The sequence below is a fragment of the Podarcis liolepis genome (assembly GCF_965112155.1).
Source record: "Podarcis liolepis genome assembly, chromosome: 16".
In the NCBI taxonomy this organism is placed as follows: Eukaryota; Metazoa; Chordata; class Lepidosauria; order Squamata; family Lacertidae; genus Podarcis; species Podarcis liolepis.
Window position 1 is genome coordinate 32,983,306 of NC_139567.1, and position 19,502 is coordinate 33,002,807.

A 19,502-nucleotide genomic window follows, 5' to 3' on the forward strand; every position below is an offset into this window, starting at 1 on the left:
CAAAGTGAAATAAACCCTTAAACTGGTACATTGCATGGATTCTGTGCTTGCTGACACCTTTTAACCAGATGTGCTTTCTCTGTTAATGAGAGAATAAATGTTGAAATTACAAAATGCTTCTGTGCCAACCGCTTTGCTGTGGCTTCTTTGGAAAAAGCAGGAGGCATCAAAGTAGCCCATCTCCCCAAATATAGAAGGAAACGATGATTATGATAGCAATGGTGCTGATACTATTGCCGCCAATAGAATTATTATTAATAAATAATTCTTAGCATTGTATAGCATCTTCATGTGTTGAAAGCTCTTCACAGTCATTATCATGCTGTGGTGTGAACAAAAGTCCTGTAAGCGAGGTCAGTATTATACCCATATTACATATGGGAGAGTTGAGATTGAGAAAGAAAGAGAGAGAGAGTAGCTTGCTTAAGACTACCTAGTAGTTTATGCCAGAGGGGAGATTCATTAGCAACAACAAAATTCGCACATAGGATAGCTATAGCAACGGATGTGCGCGCACAGAATAGTTATTTGTTCTATCGTTACTTGATGTCTGGCATTCCTCAACCTCTGCCATAACTGTTGCTGGCTTTAAAATGACAAACATATGTACTACTGAAGATATTTTTTATTCTGTACCTAGATATTATTCTTGAAAATGAATAAAAAATATGCCCAAAAAAGGAATAGCCACAATAACGACGGTTTGCCTGCACCTCTAAATCTTAAGTGCATTCAGCCTGCAAATGTCAGGACTTTAGTCCCCAGTGGGTCTAGGACTGGTGACACAATGTTTGAGAGGCCAGTGCATTGCTCTGGCCAAGGAGGAGGAACTGTAGGAGGACCAGCCAAGCAAGTCACAGCAGCCACAGGCCACTCGGCAGGGTGTCTATGAGTCAGGCTTGCTGGACAGTCTGAGATACTAGGAATGCCTATTCCTTGCTGCCTCTTCTTGCTGCCTCCTCACTCTACCCTCCTCTTTGCAGGAACCAGATCTGGCTGTAAAAGGCTGGTAGTAAAAAATTAAAACCTGATGCCCCCACTAAGGAACTGGAAATGTTTTTCCAATCCTGCTGTTCTCATGTGGAGCTCCGACCTTCTAGCTTTAAAGGAGACATGAACTGGCATCCCCAGAAATGTTTATGAAGTCATAAATTTACCCTTGCTTGTGTAAGTGGTAGTATTTTCTTCCTCTATAACTGATCTGAAGATCCTTTCTTCTCTCCCTTTTATTTTCCAGATTGATGCTTTGGGCAAAAGAAGCAAAGAAGCCGAGGCAGCATTCTTGAATGTCTACAAGAGATTAATTGATGTTCCAGGTATGCAGACTTATTGTCCTGTTATGAAAAGCAAATGATGTCTGGAGTTTCATGTCCTGGCGGGCATTTTCTCCTTTGCCTGTCAGTTGGCTGTGTATTTGAAAAGTATTTCACCAATCAATATGCTGCAATACTTTCTAATGGGAAGAAATTGTAAGTGAGGTTTACTGGCTAGCATTTCAGGGAACGATCTGGGATTAACTGTTTATTTGTTTAGAGCACTTGTTTTCAGCTGCTGGAACAGGACACCCTAGTGGGTTGCAGCCTGATCCAAGATGAGTTGCAACGAGAGCACTATGACCATACAAATAAATGGGTAAAAAAAAATAAGAAATGGGGCCCCAATGGCATGTTTGGGTTAAAAGTGGATCCTTGGTGTGAAAAGGTTGAAGATAACCTGATTCAGAGAATTTATAGCCCACTCATTATTACAAAATAACCCCAGGGTGGGTTACAATACAAAAAATAAATACACAATAAAGCCAGTTACATAAAACTAGCAGATTCATCATTGCATAAAGCTGTTTGACAAGTCAGAAAGGGGAGACCGCCCAGCTCCACAGCCAGTTCAGCCCAAGGCCTGGGTGAATAAATGGGTTCTTAAATGGTTGTAAAAACACATCAGGTTTGGTGGCAGTAGAATCTGTGATGGGAATACAATCCACAGGTGGGTTGCAGGTACTGAGTATGTTCTCACGTGTTGCCAAATATCACACACTTGGCAAATGTCTAGGCCATTGTGTACATGAGAGCAGGCAGGCAGCCCATCACATCTCAAAATTCTGGGTCTGGTATGGGAGGTGCTGCGTTAGATACAACAGCTAGATACTGCTGTGTCCAAGGTGCTACAGAGCTGAGTGACTTTATCAGCCAAGTGCCATGCAAACAGTGCACAGCATGTTACCCGGTGGGCCAAGGCCCACTTTGGGTATGATTAGCTTCTGAACCACCTGGAATACACCCCCCCCCCGGATGGCTCATTGAAGATGCAATGCGGGTGCCAAAGTGCTGCTCCTTCATCATCTACAACTCCTTGGTAAAGGGCACTATGGACCCTGCAGCATTGGAGAGGACCCTTAGGAACAATCATGTCTTCATCTTGCCATCCCATGGTGAGACCAGGACTCAACCAGATCACTAACTCTACTGCCACTGGAGTGTTTGCTCACATTCCGTTGTTTCAAGACCAGGCTGTTCCTGAAACCTATGTTGGATATGGATGGTCCGCTTGCTTGGTCATGTTGCCTCTTATTTGTTTTATTTATTTTTAAAAGCATTTATATACAACAAAATATTTCAAAAACTTCTAAGTGGTGTACTGTCTTTAAAAAAAACCCCCAAATGATATGTGATTAAAATAAAAACACAACCTAAAACAAATGGGACAGCAATATAAAAAAACACACCAGAAAAGCATATAAGAGGAATAAAGCATATTCAAACACATAAAACATGGTCCAATTTTATGGGTCAGGAAAAGCCTGGGCAAATATAAAGCAGACTGGAAACTTTGTCGGAAAGGATGCACACCAAATGTATGCTTCAACCATCAGCCATGTGCTTCCTCTGAGCTTGCTCTTCAAGCTCAAAAATTGATATGATTGGGAAATGTATTGCGAGTAATGAGGACTGATTCTATTACATGGTTGTCTATAATTATAAAGCAAGATTTTTCCTCTCTCTGTGTGTGTTTGGCTTTTATTCCTCGCATTCTGATTTCCAGGCTCTCCTTTTTCTTTTCTTTTTCTCTTTTCATTATCATACCAATAGTTTATAAAAGGCTTTTTAGGCTACTCTGTTTATTCTTGTAAATTCTGCTTACATCTATAGCTAAAAGTAGTAGTGTAGCAATGTAAAAGAGTTGGTTCTTAGTATTCAGTAATCTGCACTCCATGGTTTCAAAGCTTTGATTTGAGTGTTGGGATAATTTTTTAACCAGGGAACCAGTGGTTAGGGGCATTTGCTGGATGATGCTGAAGGGCATTCCTAAAATATGGGGCAGCACCTAATACTGGTTAGATTAGTCAGCTTCCTGCCAGTCTTTTGCCTCCTCACCAGCAGGAGGAGGCAAACTCGCTTTCTAGACTGACTGGTCGAGCAAGGACAGCTCCTCTATCCCATAATAAGGCTCAGGAAACAGCTGCAGCTAGAATATGCCCTACGTGAAAACTGATTGCAGTCTGGACAAACTGGGTTAACAGAGAAAACGCATCCAGTGTACACAATCATAAACCAAAGAATTATATGTAATGAGCCTAAGCCCAGACTTTGGAGTGAATCTGGGCCTACACAGATTGAACTGTACACATGTGCACCTTTAGGAATGTTAGAACATGGAAGTCCGTCTCATGCCAAATCAGACTCATCTGGCCCAGTATTGTCTATTCTGACTGGCAGCAGCTCTCCAGGGTTTCAGAAAGTAACCCTACCATATTTGGGGTATTATACCTAAAATTTATCACATGTAAAACATGTGGTTTGCCACTGAGCTATGGCTGCACTCGTGCACGGACACCCTGTAGGTGTCAGATCAAGGTAGAAGCTCTTGTCTGAACGGGCCTAGATGGTTTAGTAACTTAACTTTGAGCCCTTATTTACACTGATGAAAATGTACAGGACTTTTACCTTCCATATTCTTATTGAAATAGGTGGCAGGAGTTTTTAATGGATTGAGCCTGTAATTCTTTGTTTGGTGTTAAAGGTCATTTTGTGCACACGGGACTTCCTTTTGTAGAGCAAGCCCTAGGAGTTTTGCTTTGTGTGACATTATTATTATTACTATTGGACAAGAAAGCTTAACATCTAACATGATGATGCTGGGTAGTAATATATAGTCTACCTCTATTCCTTTAAAAACCTAACTTCTTTCCTATATGTATTGCATCGTGCAGGGCCAGTTCTTTTCTGAAATTTATGGTATCCTTCAACAAAGATGCCGGTGTTCCCATAATTCCCATAATTTTTGCAGTGTGTCTGTTTCTGAGGGACTTTGCTTTTCTGAATTTCCACATATAACATGGTTGTGGTACTTTGATCATATACAGAGCCAGTATTTGCTGTTCATCTAAAACCATGTTTCTAGCTAAATGGCTGGAGTGTTGGTAGAGAATGGTCCAGAAGTCCTGATCCCTGGGACTTGTGTGCAGGGCTCTGGATCTCTTACCCCATTCCCTCCCCCCCCCCCGATGTTTTTAAAGAATATTTAAATTAAAAAACAAAAGCTGCAGAGTGCTCAGCTGCCTGTAAGCGAAGAACAGTGGCAAGGGAGACCCCAGCCACCCACTGTCTCAAATTAGCCCAAAGGAATGTATGCATATAAATTAGCATGTGCATTTTTATCTTTGCAGATTTGTGCCCTCGGTGGTTTAAAGTACTTACCAATACCCTGGATGAGTGACTTACTAGTTTAAAGAGTAGCCGCACCCCCACTTTTGAAAACACTTGCTGTTTAGACAGCAGCTCTTGGCTTGTCATTATTTCCAGAAAATAAATCTTCGTTTGGATTCATTTATAACATTCACTAACTCTAGCAGTTCTGGCTGCCCTTGCAGCCCAAACTCTGTTACTCCAGATCTGTAAGAATGCTAACTTGTGGATCACGTAATAAAAAAACATGTTTTGTAGATAATATACTGTTATAAATTGTGGTGTATGTATGGGAATACAGGTTTTCATAATGTCTTTGCCGGGGGGGGGTGCCTCTGGGGAAATAAACAAATAATGCGGGTAGCTTGGGGTTTTTTTAACTGGGAAAATGGTGCAAGGATAAAAATACTGAACCCCTGTCTTCATGCGCCATGATCCCAGCCCAGAACACCCCTCCCTGTTAACAAGAGAGAGGACGGACTATTTTGCAAACATTTAGTCTCTAGGGCGAGTCTCATTTTACAATAAAAATCAGCATATTAAAGGAAGCTTGGGTTGATTTAGAGGCGAGCCTGGTGCAGCCAGTGTTTGAAAGCATGCTCTCTATTGCGCTTCCTAAGAAGTCCTGGGGGAGCTTGGGCCTTAGGGCCATCACTCTTCTGTCACCGGGCTGGCTGCGTCAGGAGGCGGGGTACAGCTTCCTTGCGAGAAACCCCTAGGTGATGTGGGTTTATTAATTTTTCTGGGGAATAATTAATGAATTAATTATACCGGAAGGCGTTTGAATATTCAGAAGCCACAGTGTAATTATTCTTATTTGGTCTGAGATGCAATTTCATTTGTGGATGGATATGCAAGGACTTGCTATGACAATTTGTTCTTGCTTCCTTTTGGCGTGCAAGTTGCTTCATTGTTCTTCTCGTTCTCTCCTCCTAATGAATCCTGCAAGGTTGGGTGAAGCCAAGGAATCGTAACTGCTCTGAAGGCAGCTGGGTGTCTTCGGGTCCAAGGCTAGTATTCTGCCCTCCGCTCTGCACTGGCCTTGAGAAAAAGGTGCTGCTTTGATCCACGCCAGTTGAGGCACGGCTCTGCTCTGGCATAAACGAGAGAGAGGGAGGGTGGCGAGTGTGTTCTTGAGGCCTCTCTGTGCTGTGAACATTGCTCAGAACGTCCTGGGGGCAAAATAAAGGGACACTTAAGAACTCCCTTTTGCTTTGTGGCACTGCTGATGGTGTGCAGTGGCCTTTAAAACCAAACAGTGCATTTTCAAAGGACTTGCCGGAGGACGCTCTCTTTTCTATCTCCTCTCTCTCTCTCTCTCTCTCTCTCTCTCTCTCTCTCTCTCTCTCCACCCCCCCCCCCAGAGACCGAACCGTTGTTCTCTGTGGGCGTTTTCTCGAAAGAAAACCCATCACCGAGTGCTTTTGCGTGGAGACCTGGTTTTGGAAGAGCAGATACAGCCGCTCCGAAAAGGAGTTGAAGCGTCAGGAATGAATTATTTTTAGAGCCAAACCTTCGGAAGCGCATTACCAGCTGTATAAAAAATTAATTGCCTCTGTGGTTCTGCTCGTGTTTCATAACTGGCTGTCTGGCTGTTGTCAGTGTTACCGGCCTGTAATGAAGTCCTTTTGTTTTAGTATTCTGGTTCTCTTCCCCCATCCCACCCCCCCACCCCATTGTCGCAATCCCCTTCCACCACCAGGAGACGAATGAGTTACTGCGTGGCAAATGGGAATTTAACAGGATAAATAAAGATAGCCAGTCTCGTTGCATTGAAGTTGTGCCCATAGAGGGCATGCTTCAGTTCTGTGCAGATATTACACTGCTGATTATGGGGTTGCTAGCAGCTGCAAAGCTCTGGTTCAGAGACCTATGCTTTAGTGCAGATGAACATTTTACACGTCATGTCTTTTTTTTAAAAAAAGAGAGAAAACAGATTAGCTATGCTTTAATGCAAAATCTCTTCAAAGAGATCCTTAGATGTGCCTGCTGATCCTGTTGAACAAATTCTGCTCCTGCGTTTCCACTGTGTTGCTCTCTCCTTCAGCAAAAGAGGAGGCAGTCCCTTTGGTGGAGTCCAGGGAGCCCTTTCTAACTCCTGATGTGGTTTGGAGTTCACGTTTTCCAGAATGCCGTTCCACCACTGCAAAACTTCCTCAATGTAGAGAAACCCTGCCTTTGCCAAAGGTGGCACAGTGGCCTTCCAGGAGAGGACCATGGATGCTATGTTCTGTGTGCATACAGGCATTGTTCCAAAATCAGATGTACGCTCTGTGCAGAGAAGCTCCCATGTTGTTCAGAGCTCTGAAAAATAAAAAAAATTCCTTCTAGTAGCACCTTAAAGACCAACTAAGTTAGTTCTTGGTATGAGCTTTCGTGTGCATGCACACTTCTTCAGAAACACTTTCAGTGCATGCACACGAAAGCTCATACCAAGAACTAACTTAGTTGGTCTTTAAGGTGCTACTGGAAGGAATTTTTTTATTTTGACTAGAGCTCTGAAAGGCAGACTAGAGCAGTCTTGTAGTTAGCCGCACACCTACTCAGATTTCAGAGGACTCTGGGTGAAATGCTCATTCACTTGCCCTTCCTCAAATCTGCACCACCTCCAAGAGGGAGAGGGCACAGTAAGCAGGAGTTTTCACCCACTCAGAGAGGACAGGTGAACAGGCAGCCGGGTGGAGGCCAGCTGTGGGTCTTGACTTTATTTTGTGTGTGCCTGTATACTTGCTTCCCGTAAAAAAATAAAGTGGCTTCATTGCAGTTTGCATTCAGACAAAAGAACAGGAATCTTGAAAAGAAAGGAAAAACCAAGAATACTGTTAAAAACCACCCATTAAAATAATAAAAATCAGTGTAAGACACAGAAGGAGTAGAGACTTTAAAAAGTAAAAATGAAATTAAACAAGATCTAAAAACTTTGGGGAGAGCAAGTAATTTTTCACTCTGCAGCAGAAGAACACCCCTATCAAGCCCACCCACCCCTTCACAGGGGGAGAGGTCCACGGCTGGGCAGGTGTTTGAGGATGCTCTGCTGAGAGCTAAGTGACAGTTCTGCTGGCCTATGGAGGGGAAATGCCTCCAGTTCTCCACCATTGCCAAAAGAGACCCACATTTTTCTCTGCTCTCTCTCTCCTCCCTCCCCAGCTTTATATCTTTATGTGCAGCTCACCGGCCTTCTTCATATTCAGCTTCTCTGACCCTTGCCACACCTCTCTAAAAACTGACCTCCACCAACCTCTTTGTCCGTCAGTTTTGTTCTGCCTTCTCGGTCCAACCCTGCTAGGATGACACAGAGCCTCTCTGGCTCATGACACCCACCCCTTGCGTTCCTCTACCTTTCTCTGCTGGTGATTATAGGGCATTCTGTTGTGTTTGCACCCTCACCCTTCCTTTTTAAGCACGGTTGGCAATCTGCAAAACCTGCACTGGAGGTCTGGATCCAGATCCGGTCTGTCTTTTGCTCCCAGTCCTGTTCAGCCGTGATGGGTTTTACTTTCTTTTTGGAAATGGCATGGGTGGTCCCCACACACTCCCCATCTAGAGGGATTTTCATCATTTTTGCTCATCAGCATGCTAATTGCTGTATGACTAATTATGCCCTGAATTCCAGTTGATTTTTTTAATGAGACAGCTGGGTTAATTATGTAATCATATGATTACATTAGCCTAGAGTGCCCCAGCGCAAAGTAATCCACGTGGGCACATGATGTCATTGTGGAAGCAAGGCTCACAAGGGGTGCATTGAGCCCTTCACCTAATGGTGAAGGGGGGGAGGAGAAGGACAGGGTCAACCTCAATGTTCCCTTTGTAAACACTTACGTTGGAGAATAAAGGGTGTGTCCCATGGGCGGAGAGCATTTTTCTAAAATGCATCTTGCCTTTCTCTATTAGTCCACTACCCTCTCTCTTTCTCGGGAACAAGGCTTGAGTTCAGAATAAAACAGGATTTTCCAGATTAATGTTAGTGGCATATGCTATTCTTAAAGGACAAAGAAAAATACATGCATGTTTATTTAAAAAAATAAAAAAATAAGCCTGTGCTTCCTCATATATTGTTTCGGCAACTTACAAGAATAATAAAATACAATAAAAAAGTAATACACAAAAAGAACAAACAATAAAAGCCATAAGTAAAGGGATTCAAAAACAGCTGCAGAAAGAATGAGTTGCAGTCCATTGAGAAGTTCGGTTCTGTTAATGTGGGTCTGGCGTGAGATGGTGACTTTCTGTCCTACTGCCTCTGTTAGTTAGCTCAGCATTGGCAAGTTGTTTGTTTTAATAATTGTTATTAATTCACCCCAAAAAAAGGTTATATAGGATTCTGCAAAATACATTGTTATCAAATGGGATCTGATGGCAATATACATAGACCATATACAATTATAGATCACTGCCAAACAAATACAGACATAAATTAAAACCAAAATAAATAAACCACAGGTATGTGAATGTGTGGAAGGTAGTGGCTAGAACCATTTATAGCGTAAACCTAATGGTTCAACAAGAAAAAGTTACAAAACATGCACCCTGTGGTTTTCTATTGCCTGTCACTGCTTGTTGTGAAGGGTCACTTGTTTGCATACAGTCCGGCCCTCATTGAATTGTCGCAGACTGTCCATGTTGCATTCCCTTCCCTTCTGACTTCATAACTTTTAATTCCATCCCGAACCCCATGTCTGCATATATCTAGAACTGTTGGTTATGCTTCAGGCAGAGGGCCTTCTCGGTAGTGGCACCCTCCCTGTGAATGCCCTCCCATCAGATGTCAAGGAAATAAACAACTATCTGACCTTTAGAAGACACCTGAAGGCAGACCTGTTTAGGGAAGTTTTTAATGTTTGATGTTTTCTTGTATTTTCAATATTTTGTTGGAAGCTGCCCAGAGTGGGTGGGATAATCATCATCATCATCATCATCATCATCATCATGACTGCAAAAGCTTATGCCATAACTAGTTTCTTAGTCATTCATTAAGGTTCTACAGGATTTTTTGCTGCTTTTGCAGAATAACATGGCTACCCCTCTGGAAACAAGAAGAACATCATAGAACATAATTTTCAAAATTGGAGTGAAAACAGCAGCAGAGCAGCTCCCAGAATAATGGGCAGCCAGCCTCCTTGTACTGGCAGGTTGCCCAGTTAATGCTGCATCCCTGTTACCCACTCACGTAGGGCTTAGGAATGGAATTCTGCTTTCTGGGCAGTGTTGATTCTTTGGGGACTCTTCCCAGTGAATTGGAGAAGACCAGGTCATCCTCACTCACAGTAGTGGGGCAACTACATATGCAGCACCCAGAAAGAGAACGAATTTGTGCTTGCAGATTTTTATGTACAGATTTATATTTACAAATATGCAAATAATGCGAATCGAAATAAAATTGATATCGCTGTCTTGGGAAAGACTGGGACCAGGTGGCCTGAGTGCCTACTCTGTCTGCTGCCCAGGTGATAAGTGTTAATGGGCAACCTTGCCAGTTCCCCTTCTGATGGTTCCTTAGGTTTAAACTGGACTTGGACCAGGCAGCACATCAACTACAGATATGGTGGCTTGTTTCCAGGGCTCACCTGTCTACTTTGCTACTGAGTTTAGGAACAGGTGGTGCTGTGGTCTAAACCACTGAGCCTCTTGGGCTTGCCGATCAGAAGGTCGGCGGTTCAAATCCCCGCAACGGAGTGAGCTCCCGTTTCTTTGTCCCTGCTCCTGCCAACCTAGCAGTTCGAAAGCACGCCAGTGCAAGTAGATCAATAGGTACCGCTGTGGCAGGAAGGTAAACGGCGTTTCTATGCGCTCTGGTTTCCGTCATGTTGTTCCATTGCACCAGAAGCGGTCTAGTCATGCTGGCCACATGACCCAGAAAGCTGTCTGTGGGCAAACGCTGGCTCCCGTGGCCTGAAAGCAAGATGAGCACTGCAACCTCATAGTTGCCTTTGACAGGACTTAACGGTCCAGGGGTCCTTTACCTTTACCTTTTACTGCTCTAAAACTTTATTTGATGAACCCGAGCATTCAGGCACAGAAATTCTCACCGCTAACCAGGGTCTTTCTGTTTACTGTTAAAGGCAAAATCTTTCAACGTGTGTCATGATTGTCCTAGTGATGCAGCTGCAGATTTATACTCAACCATGTTCTATGGAACATAATAATTTCTTAGTAACATTTCCAGTGTTCACGGTCTTTCTCAGCAATTATACAGTTGCCAACAGCCTTGTGAGGTAGACTTATTGACATTCCTCCCATGTTAGAGGAGAAAGAAAAAGAGTACATTCACATCTCTGAATAGAGATTCGAACCCAGGTATCAACACAGGGAGCAATTGTTTCTCTTCTCAGTCCCCCAAATAATTTTACATGATTACACCCTCACATCTGGTGGGGATATTCTGCTCCCCAGCAACTTGGAATACTTTTGTTCCCAGTTGAGAGATATTAAGTGCAAATTTCTGGCACTGAGTGGAATATGGGGGGGGGGGGTGTTTAAGTTATCTTCACAGCTATTTTCAAACGTTGTGTCTCATTCTTCTTGTAAGAGAGTTAATAACCAAAGTGTAGTTTTTAGTAGGTTTTCATTTTTATATGCTCTAGTGAAATCATTTTTGTTTTTTAGAATCATTTTTCCTTAACAGATACCACTGCAAGGTTTGTACAATAATACTTAAAATGGCCCTCCTTGGGAATTTTTCTGAGTTCCCAAATACATACCTTTTGAAACTTGTTACATTTTTAGGTTTGAAGCGTAGCAGTCGCTGGGCTGGCATGTAGCAGAATCATGGCCGAGTTTTTATAGCAGTGATTATTAAATTAGTTTTCTTTAATAGAAGCCATACAAATTAAAGTGGAGAAGTCTGTTCTGTGTGGCCTCTTTAGCATATCCCAAAACAATATTCAAAAGCTGCTGACATTTTAATCATTCATCTTGGCTTAAGCAAATTTTGGAGTTTAATGCAAGGAGATAGGCTTAACATTATGCTCATACTTTATTCTGCAACTGTTTTGCTTCTTTGACATTAACCTTTAATAAAGCTAAATTAAATATACATATCCTAATGAATAATTATGAGTGCCAACATTTTCATTTACGATATAATGTTTTCCAGGGATTTGGGAATTTATTGACTAAAGGTTTAGTCATTATTCATTTTATAATGTAGATGTTGGTGGGGTGGGTGAGTAATAGTTAATACAAAATGCCTGGCAGATTTTAGTCCAGGAAAGCCTTGTTAATTTGCAAGTCCTGGGACCCTAAAAATTGTCATGGGCCCTGTGACTTAAGCCAGGTGGGACTGGTAGGATCTGCTAGAGGAGGACCCTGAGGTAGAGGGTTGGCAAAGTTCAGGGGGTGATGGAGAAGAGTGTCTCATGGCACGGCTGCCAGGTGCCTCTTTAAGGGATGGGGAGTTAACAGGCTTCACCTCTTGGGAAGAAAGTTCGCAGTTGAGCAGAAAGTGGCTGATGTCAGTGGAGCTGGTTGAGTTGGAGGCTGAGGGAAAGTGTGAAGGTTGGATTCTGATCCCATTGCCAAGGATGTGCTCCCGCAAAATAATAATAAGAAAAATAAGAAAAATAATAATAATAGAAGAGGAAGAAGAAATATAAGAGATGGGCAAAATTTTGAGAGAAAGTACAGTCATACCTTGGTTTTCGAACAGAATGTGTTCCGGAAGTCCGTTCGACTTCTGAAATGTTCAGAAACCAAGGCGCAGCTTCCGATTGGCTGCAGAAGTGTCCTGCAATATACTCCCAAAGATGCTATTTCTATTTCAGACAGTACCTGTAGTTAAAGATGTGTGTACACGTAGAAATACAGCTTGGGTGGGTCCAACATGAAGTCCTTGTCAGAGTGCTCTACTCCCACCCAGCACATGCAGACAGGGGCACTTGCTTGGAAATATGAAAGAGATACTTATTCCGGCAGCCTCAGCAGCAGACCCAGTGCTCAGAAGTTAGAGAGCAGGGCAAGAGGTTTGTAACAGCGTAGAAGTGATGAAGATGCCCCAACAGGTTTTCCCACCCTTCCCACCAAGCTTCCAAAGATGGGGCAGGATGTGCTTGTTCACAAGACTCATTTGTCTTGTGGGAATAGTGTGAACGCTAGTGCACACTCTGAGCCTTCTGTTCAGCCTCCCCTCTTAGCCGATCAAAGCCCTCTCCAGCCTCCACTGAGGCTTCCAGCTCCATCGGAAGGTCAGGGGAGAGCTGGCATCCTTGCTGCCTCTTCCAAAGTGACTGAATTTGCAGTACAGATAGGGTACTCCCCCCTCCCTCCAACCCAGGACCCCCTAGTTCACCCCCCACCACCAGAGCCTGCCAGCTGAATCTTGACAGCACTGTGGAGGTCATGGCAAAGAGTCAGCATTGACCCTTCTGGTTACATCTCCCCTTAGGGGTGCTCCTCTACTCAGACGGCTGGAGTGAAAGCCTTGACTTGGCCTTGTCGGTTCAATGCCAGGTCAAAGCTCTTCTCCTGCTTGGAGCGCACAGACTCCTCCCATCTGCCTCTTCGGGCACCAGTGTTTCCAGTTCGCCACCCATGGAAGTTGGACCTGCTACACTCCAGGCTCTAGCTCCAGCTCACGAGGCCCGGGCAAAGCCTCTGGCTGATGAGAGACAGCAGGAGCACTGGTTGTTTCAAGTGCTTCCACCCTTCAGCCCAGCCCAGCCCCAGCAGAGGGCAGGAAATAGTGGCAGCAATTTGTGCACTACTTAATTGGACAGTCCTGTTGGGGCTTTACCTCCCCGAGCTGCCACTGAACTTAAATTTTATAATTGCTCTCAAATCCTCCCTGTGTTAAATAACTTTTTTTAAAAAGACCTAATGTGAGATGAATATTTTAACAGTGCTAATAATGAAGAAGAGAAAACAACCACCCTGGCCTAAAAACCACAAATGAGAAAGTGATGTAGTTATAAAGTATGCATGTGCTGTGAGGGCAAGTGATAAGCAGCCTCAGTTTTTCCCCTTGCATTATGGAGGTGGCAAGGCAGGAAGCCCTCTCTGAGCAGAGTTAACACAACGCAGCACACCCTGCCTCTCTTTCCTCAACATAACCCAGTGCTGTTCTTTTATAAACTCTGGTGCTGGACTGACACGTTGCAAAGTGCCCAGGCTTGCACTTAATGCGTTAAGAGAGGTACAATGGGCTTATTATGCGTTTCCAGCAACTGAGGGTGGTCTGTAAAATTAATGATTGTGGCGGCTGCAAATTAAGCGAGCTCCCTAATATGTACTGTTGTTGATCCTCCGAGATTGGTGTGTTTAACATTCCTCAGCGGGAGACTAAATCTTTGTAGCCATTTCACAAGTGATGCTGGCGCCCACCGCAGAAATGTATGCAGCGCTATTTTATGAGACCCTTTTTGGATTCCAGGATTCTTCTGCTCTGGCTGGCAAAGCTCCACAACCAGCCCAGCAGTCTCTGTGAAACGTGCTTGTCCAGCCATACGTGGCAGGTGTATTGTGGTGCCTTTCTAGGGATGCTTTGAACATTATTAGGCTGCCTGGATGTGCTAGCTAACTAGGGCTGGGGCGTCTCTCCCACTTGATCAGACCCTTTTGCCTGAGTGTTCTGGCCAAATGCTTGGTGGGGGGATCCTGGTGTGGTTTTTCAGTGTTTGTTTTGAATGTTTGAGCAACCTAATTCTTCCCTATCGTCGCACACCATGCCAGTTCTCCTGCTTCCTCAAGAAAGGAAAGATCTAGATCTGAGAAATTCTAAGCTTCCCCAAAGCTTAGAAATCTAGAACCCCCCAAAGAACTGGGAAATCATTTGGGAAATCTAGGACTTCCTGAAGAAATGTGACCAAGATAACTTGACTTGTTGGAAAGGATTTGACCTGACGCCAAATACATAAATTGTGGGTTTTCGCCTGTGTGTGTATATTTGCTTGCACGCACACAGACATGTTTGCCAAGCGATTGCAATGGAGTTTTTAATTGTATTGCTTTGAATTATAAACTTGCTTGTCTGGAAATGGAGATCAATCTGTCTTCATCTTTGTATTGTTCAGATCCCGTACCAGCACTGGATCTGGGGCAGCAGCTCCAGCTGAAAGTCCAGCGCATGCACGATATTGAAACAGAGAACCAGAAACTTAGAGAAACGCTTGAGGAGTACAACAAAGAATTTGCAGAAGTGAAAAATCAAGGTAAACTGGGAAGGGTGAGGAATGCTCTTCCTACTTATGTGTGAACATAAATGTTTGGGGGATGGTTTAGATAAGGAAATAATAATGATATTTAGAGACGGAATGCCATCTGTAAAAGCCAGTTCTCCATAACCTTTTGCACTGTAGCATGACCAAGAAACAGAACTCTAGATGGGGCTTTGTAGATGAGCGGGTAAAGTAGATAGCAGCAGGCTTTATTCTCAGCCCCTGTGGTCACCAGGATTTACAGGGGCAGGTTAAGATTCTGGTGTCCCCAGGCCTGCCTTTTTTGTGTTGGATCATGATCTCCGCTAGAATCTTCTTGATAAGCATCAAACATGTGCAGCATCTAGGCCTCAATAAATCTGTTGTTCTCATTTGTCTTTCAGGATTTAGCTGACCTGTTTTTAACTTCTTGCAGTTGCCATTTTTCAGTGTTTGAATATTAAGGCCCAGCTTAAATGTATTAATTTATATGTGAATCTTTTCCAGCCACTGCCTGTATGCTTCGTACGCATTTAGAGGGAATGCTTAGCGCTGTGCCATTTTCTGTCAGTTTAATATGTGACTCTACGTGGGCATTTGCTGCCTTCACTTTACTTTGTTTATCCCTAGGGTAGAGTGCTGATATTGAAGCAATGTAGGTTAGTTATTTAAGTGGACGGGCCAACTGTTAATGGTGTCCCTTGTAGATAGAAACACTGTAATTACAAGCAGCGAGCGCTCACCTCTTCAAATGCTTCAGGTTGTGTGTGTTCCCATTTGGACTTTGCAGCAAACAGCGTCCTGAAATGGGAATGAGACGTTGTTCTCTCTAAAACTGTTTTCCTTATACACTACACCTGTGGTTAAAATTGTGGAATCATAGAAGGGACCATGAGGGTGCTAGAGTCCAACCCCCTGCAATGCAGGAATCTTTTGCCCAACATGGGACTCGAACCCATGACCCGGAGATTAAGAGTCTCATGCTCTACTGACTGAGGTTACTATGGCAGTACCTAATTCTGGGCATTATGGCTTTGAGAGCTATCAGTTGTGAAGGTGGCTGCCATTTTTTATTATTTTTACCTGCATCCTAATATTGAAGAGTGGATAATATGTTTTGTAGCTTTTCTATATTGCTGTTTTGCTCACAGGAAAGACTCACTGAAACTTTCTGCAGTGTATGTGTTTGTATGTCTGTATAAAACAGGAAATAAGCAGCATTTAGCTGAAAAGATATGCATTGGTCAAACAGTTTTTGTGCACTAATTGCTGCCTGATTGAACTTCCGCTGGTGAGGAAAATGAGCGATGGGGAGGATTATATCCCTTCTGCTGTGGAGTTTCACATAAAGGGGGGCTAGTACCAAAGAGACCCTGCCATTTATTCTGGCAGATGTCTCCATGAAAATAGAGAACGTAGAGAAAGCCTTCATTAGTTGTTCTTAATACTTAGAATGGTAAAGAATTCTTTCTTTCTTTTTTAAGGAGAAGGTGCCCCCTCAGGTTGCTATTGATGTTTATTGTGAGACATAGCACATGCACACAATTGCCCAGCCCAGCCCACAGTTTCCCTGGTCAAAAGAATAAGAATAATAACAACAAAAGTACCCTGAAATATAATGCAGGTACAAGTGTTGTTGGTTTACAATACCTATGTTAGTCCCCAGCTTTGGAGTCAAGCACACTAGCAGGAAAGAGGAAGCAACTGAGTTTACCAGCTCACTGCTTGCAGAAGAAATACACTTGGCATTGTATCCAGCTAAGTTGTATGCAGAGTACAACTCCCTGAAATTAATAGACCCAATTTATTCACTCCCATTGTTTTCTACTCTGAGTTGGATCAGCCTTAGATGCAATCCTCTGGATATAGACTACATGGTCACCCCTTGTATCTCCTCCAAAACGAAGAAGCATAAGTGTTGGCACACTGAATCTTGGCACAATCCAGGAGGGGCCAGGAGAAACTTTGATCCCCCTGGTGGTAGTCCATAGCATCCTAGGGAATCCCACATCACGTTTTGCTGCTACTTCTTGTGCTCCTTGCTGCCACTGCACAGTTCACCCATATCTGCAGCCTGGCTTCCCCCTGTTCCCTGCGCCTCTCACCCACTTCAGCCCTCTTGTATCAGCAGATACATCTTACCCTTGGGCAGGGCAACATTCAGGGCTGCTAAGAAAAACTTGCCAGCTTCTAATTCTGTATATTTTAAGCACTCTAGGGAGGAGGCTCTGTTTGAGTGGCCGTGAGCTGGTCAGGGACTCTCGTCCAATAATTAAGCACATTCTTTGCATGGGGAAGGTTTCATGTTTTTGTCCCCAGAATCTCCAGCTAGGGTTGTGGGGGGGATTCCTCTGAAATCCTAGAGGTCCCTGTGGACAGGCCATGGTGTGACTGTGTTTCAGACAATTTCCTGATCCTCATCTCTGATCACCCTAGAGCTTAATGTAGGGCGATGAGGTGTCTTGCCGGCGATTCCGCCCTGCAGTCAGGTTAGAGAAACCTTCACTCCGCTTCCCGGCAGCGTCCATTGATCCTGCTTAACCTTAAACATTTAAAGTTCAATTTACCATTTAGGGAGTAAAAGGTATCCAAAGGGACTTGTGGCCATTGATTTTGTGTCAGGGCTGGAGAGCGAAAATTTAAGCCCTGCTGCTGCTGCTGCACCACCTCCAAGATAGCCGCACTCTGCCACTGCGTGGTATCATTATTTACCTTGGCTCATTTTCTCCCCTCGCTTTCTTTCTTTCTCCTCTCCCCACTCGAAACAGAGGTGACAATAAAAGCACTTAAAGAGAAAATCCGGGAATACGAGCAGACCCTGAAGAACCAAGCGGAGAACATTGCTCTTGAGAAGGAACAAAAGTTGCAGAATGACTTTGCTGAGAAAGAAAGGTAAGTTAACGAGTGCAGGTGGGGCATTTCTGTATTCCCCGCCCCCAATCTTTCCCTTTTGAAAGAAGAGCATATTGGGAAAGAAGAGCACTAAGCACTGGGCAGGATGGTGGTGAATGCAGTGGTAGTGCTTGTTTTAATATTGTATTTATCATCAATGACCATCCTTCATGTAAAAGGTAAAGCAACACAGCTAAATCTACAAATACAAATAAAACACAGCAGTTAAGAAGACCATTGAGATCATGGGCAGCATAAAAACAGCCAGTAAATTTTTAAAAATCCATTTTAAAAGCCCGGGAAAATAGAAGGACTGCTCTGATCATGTATGTGAAGCGCTTGAAAGTTCTTAAATTGCTCCAGAAATGTGAAGCATGCATATTATCTATATTAATAAGGCTGTCTAGTGATAAGGGGTTTTGATACCGACCCTGTACTGCTCACCCTTTGGTCCAAAGGTAGCACACTAGAGAGCATGCACATGAAAACAACCGTCCATGGTTGGGGAAGTGTTATTTTTTGGAAAGGAGCCATTTTTTTCATCTTTTGGGGCACAAACTTGTTCTGTGTTAAGAGATCAGTCAGGTGCATGTATTTAAAGCGGGGGTGGGGAACCTATGTCCCACAGTCCAATCTTGATCATTAAATGATTCATTGATTGCATTTATAATTGCTGATTTGCTCATAAGCTCCCAAATAAGTCTCTTCTGAAAAAGAAAGGGACCACCAAATGCCAAATGTGCAAGAATTTTTAAACTGCCTGGCACTTTTTCCACATTGACTTGTCTGCATTGGGGCTATGATGTCCATCACTGAACATCAGATTGCTCCATTGATGAGTGGGGAGGGTTGATAATCCAACCTGCACAGATCAGCTGAATGGCTCACAGGGGGAGGGTCTCACTTTTGGTCTCACCCATTGCTGGTATGCAGTTCCCAGAGAGCTGGCCAACGAGCCCTCAAACCAAAAAAGGTTAGCTATCCTTGTTTTATGGAATGCACTCAGAGGAGCTTGCTTCTGTTGAAATTAGACAGTGGAAGAACTCCTCGGATTCAACCCTGTGTAAGATGCATTTTTATGTTTCTATTTTATGTTACATGGAGATGAATATATTTTAAGTTGCCTTTTGTTTCCTTGGCTTTCTCCTTACAGAATGTTGCAAGAGACGCAGGTTTCGACAGCCTCAAAGCTGGAGGAGGCTGAACACAAAGTGCAGGCGTTGCAAACAGGTTTGCTATTTGACTGATTCAAACGGAGAAGGGGGAGGTACTTTGGGTTCATCAAAACATTGGCCACCTCCTCTCTTTGTACCGGAGCAGATGCAAGGCTACCAGTTTCCGAACCATAGTTAGGAGACCTCAAGCCTGCCATACATGACCTCACTCCCACTCACCTCCACTACCTACATGGATTTCTGATGAGGAGGAACTTTGGTTCACCATAGCATCCTCACTGGTACTATGGGAATGGCTTAGAACCAAGCTTAGAACACAAGATGGGCCCAAAGGGGGGCACATCTATCCCAGCATCCAGTCTTCACAGTGGCCAATGATTTGCTCATGGGAAGCCATGCTCAGGCAGGATTTTCCCCTCCTACCAGACCAACTCTTCCTGTGGCCAGTTAAAGGTTGGGTCCTCAGCCCTCGACAAGCACCCTGGGATCTTTGTGGCCACCAATGGCCTTTGTTGAGGAGGGCCCTCTTATACCCCCAGACCTGGGACCAGATCAGTCTGTTGCCTATGACTCAGCTGCACCTTGATTTCTGTGCCTGATGTTCTCAGAAAGACTTAGAGATG

The 19,502-nt window shown here is 43.8% G+C and overlaps 1 protein-coding gene across 15 annotated transcripts in view; it reads left to right on the forward strand.

Moving 5' to 3' along the window:
* Window positions 1-19,502, forward strand: part of CUX1 (cut like homeobox 1) — a 276,461-nt gene that overhangs the window by 122,554 nt on the left and 134,405 nt on the right. For all 15 annotated transcript variants that reach the window (XM_083479155.1, XM_083479160.1, XM_083479159.1 and 12 more), the window contains exons 4-7: window positions 1,238-1,316; window positions 14,690-14,827; window positions 17,581-17,704; window positions 18,858-18,934. In XM_083479155.1, coding sequence (XP_083335281.1) covers window positions 1,238-1,316; window positions 14,690-14,827; window positions 17,581-17,704; window positions 18,858-18,934 — 418 coding nt within the window. The remainder of the gene's footprint in view (window positions 1-1,237; window positions 1,317-14,689; window positions 14,828-17,580; window positions 17,705-18,857; window positions 18,935-19,502) is intronic.